We start from the raw sequence: 3,193 nt of genomic DNA on the forward strand, positions 1-3,193 counted from the left end.
TCATTTTTCTTCATTTGCATACTCCTCATCATATAACATTATTGCCATAACTGAGTCTTGGCTTTCATCATTCATTCTCAACAATGAAATATTACCACTACACTACAATATATTTCGTAATGATCATCTGTCCCCTGGGGGTGGTGTCCTTTTAGCCATTGATTCGTCTATCCAGTCTATTCTTTTACCTTCTCCTTCTGGTCTTAAAGTATTGTCAGTACAAGTAAATAGTGTTTGTTGTCGTTATACCACGCCCACTAATGGCTGACAGGTTATCCCTTTGAGGCTCCTCTACTTCTTGTTGAAAAGTTATTTCTTGGACTTACCACACTCATTTGTGACTCTGCTGGTCTTGATTTGTTCTTGACCAGCCACTAAGTCTGATCAGTCTCAATACCTAGAGCAATTTTCCCTGTTTCTCTTTCCCCATAGCTATACACACACGTGCGCACACGTGGTCTTGAGGCTGAGTCCTTATACCTACTCCTGTGAGATGGCTACGTCTCTTCCTCACCCACCAATCGATCTGAAGTCTCTAAAACTTGCTGACCTCAAGCAGATTGCTAAAAGAGTCTCCATTGACACCAAAGGCAACAAAACAGACTTACTTCTCAGACTGGAGAGTTGTTCTATGGACGCTATCAAGCACGCTTATAGCTCTCTAGGGAAAGAGTCTTCTACCCTAGTCAGCAGTGATGTCCCTGTACTGTGTCCTGTCTGTGACAAGAGGTTTACTCACAAACCTGGAGAGGAGTCCATTCAATGTGACGGTTCTTGTCAGGCCTGGTACCACCGTTGCTGTGCAGGCCTGACTAAATCTGCCTTTAATGAGCTCTCTCAGTCTTCCACCACTTTTTGCTGCCTCAACTGTCGTGTGGCAGGAAATGAGAGGGAAATTGCACTCCTGAAAGAGCAACTGTCTCGTTTACTAACAAATGACATTAAGGCTATCAAAGCCCAGCTTGGAGCTCTAAATACAAACAGTACTGCCCCAGTTAATAGCTCTCAGACTACTCATACGTCTACTACCCCCTTACCATCTCTCTCTCTGATTAGTAGCTCTTCAGGTTCACCACCTGGTCAATCCCATCTCCCACCTGGTCAATCCCATCTCCCACCTGGTCGATCCCATTTGGCAGTATCTGACAGGAAGTTTAATGTCGTTCTATTTGGAGTCTCAGAGCCACCTCAGGGCACACATCGCAGGGCCAGAGTCTCACAAGACTTTGACTCAGTGTTGTCAGTGTTCTCAGATATTAAGGAGGAACACAATCTGGCTTGCTCCATTCGAGACTGTCAGCGTCTAGGGAGGTACAACTGTGATAGCAGGCGTCCGAGGCCCCTCCTTGTCACTCTCAACTCTACTGCTCAAGTTAATTTTGTTCTGACACACCACAGTTCTCTACCTTCCAACATCTCTGTCAAACCTGACCGGTCTGTGTCAGAAAGAAAAGCTGAAAGGCTCCTTCTTTCTGAAAGGTGGAAACTTATTCAGGACGATTCAGTAAACCGTCGCTCTATTAAAATCAAGAACTCAGGTCTATATGTGAGTGGTCGCCTACACGGTAGAGTTGTCAATGGTACATATTCTCAGGCTCCATTGCTAGATGACTTAGCTCCCGCACTCTCAAATCTCTCTGACACTGCTGCACAGCCCCCCCAGGCTACAGTCCACTCCAATTCTGATCTCAACTCTTCTGCCCCTACCTCTGCTACCCAATCTCTCCCCTCTGCTCCTACTTCCATTCCTGAGTCCACTTCTGCTTCCAGTTGACTATCTACGTGTCTCTGGAACTCCAGGAGTATTGTAAACAAGTTGCGTGATTTTCAGTCGTATGTTTACTCCTCTCCCCATCATATCTTTGCTGTTACTGAGACATGGCTTTCTCCCTCTATTACTGATGGTGAAATTCTGTCTCATGCTTTTAGTATTTACAGAAACGACCGCTCAACACGTGGTGGTGGAGTGATGGTAGCCATTCATCAATCTATTCCATCTTTTCAACTTTCATCGCCACCTAACCTTGAGATCCTATCAGTACAACTAGTAGCTAGGGGCTCCCCAATAATCTGTGTTGTATATGTACCTCCGAACTCTGACAACAGCTACCTAACCCCATTATTTGATTACCTTAACTCTCTCTTAACCACCAATTGGGTACTCCTACTGGGAGATTTTAATTCCCCAGACATCTGCTGGTCTACTCTCTCTGGTAACACTCAATATTCTCGGACTCTCTGTGATTTCATTTTTCGTCATAACCTCAATCAATTTGTAGACTTTCCAACACACACAAGTGGTCACATCTTAGACCTTATCATTTCATCTCCAGAAACAGACATCTCTGGACTAAGCACTCTGTCCTCACCACTCAAATCAGATCATCACTTGCTGGGTTTCTTTTTTCTTCTTTCCACTCACATATCCCGCCCTTGTGACACCTCCCCTAGATTCTCCCACAACTACCGGAAAGCTGACTTTGACAGTATTTCTGACTACCTACTCAATCATGACTTCGGTCAGTACTACGAATCTTCTGACATTGAGTTTCTGTGGCATCACCTTCAAGAAACCATCTTCTCAGCAATCTCACTTTTTACTCCAACTATAAGTAGGAGGCCACACTCCCACCCCCCCCCATGGTTCACTCCCTCTGTAAGAAACCTACTGAACAAAGTTCACTTTCTACGGAGGAGATGTAGGCTCAGACCATCACCAACTGCAACATCTCTCTTATCTCAAGCAGAACCTGCCATAAACAAAGAGATTGCTGATGCAAGGGTAGCTTATGAATCCACCCTAGTTGAGGCATTTGCCTTCTCAAAGGACTCTGCCATTTACCGCTATATCAGAAGCTTCTCTAAATGTAATGGCATTCCTACTGTGCTGCAACATCAGTCAGAACTACTCTCTACAGCTGTGGACAAAGCAGCTGCTTTCAATAACTACTTTCACTCCGTATTTAACTCATCCAACACAGACATAGATGTATCTAACTTACCTTTCCCAGACAAGTCAATCTGTTCCATCTCCATAACTGTGGAGGACACTTTTGCTGTACTTTCCACACTGAACATATCTAAGTCAATGGGTGGTGATGGCATCCCCCCTATAATACTCCAGAAGTGTGCTGCTGCTCTGGTAGAACCTGTTCACTATCTCTTCACTCAGTGTCTCTTTCAATCCTACTTA

General features: G+C 44.7%; 1 protein-coding gene across 1 annotated transcript; it reads left to right on the forward strand.

Moving 5' to 3' along the window:
• Positions 1-1,969: 1,969 nt before the first annotated feature.
• Positions 1,970-3,142, forward strand: LOC105315248 (uncharacterized; the record flags this gene model as incomplete). Its single annotated transcript, XM_011409821.1, has 1 exon — positions 1,970-3,142. A coding segment is annotated over exon 1 (1,173 nt), but the record flags the coding sequence as incomplete, so codon positions are not given.
• Positions 3,143-3,193: the final 51 nt, after the last annotated feature.

Source organism: Amphimedon queenslandica, unplaced genomic scaffold (assembly GCF_000090795.2).
Source record: "Amphimedon queenslandica unplaced genomic scaffold, v1.1 AMPQUscaffold_11250, whole genome shotgun sequence".
Taxonomy (NCBI): domain Eukaryota; kingdom Metazoa; phylum Porifera; class Demospongiae; order Haplosclerida; family Niphatidae; genus Amphimedon; species Amphimedon queenslandica.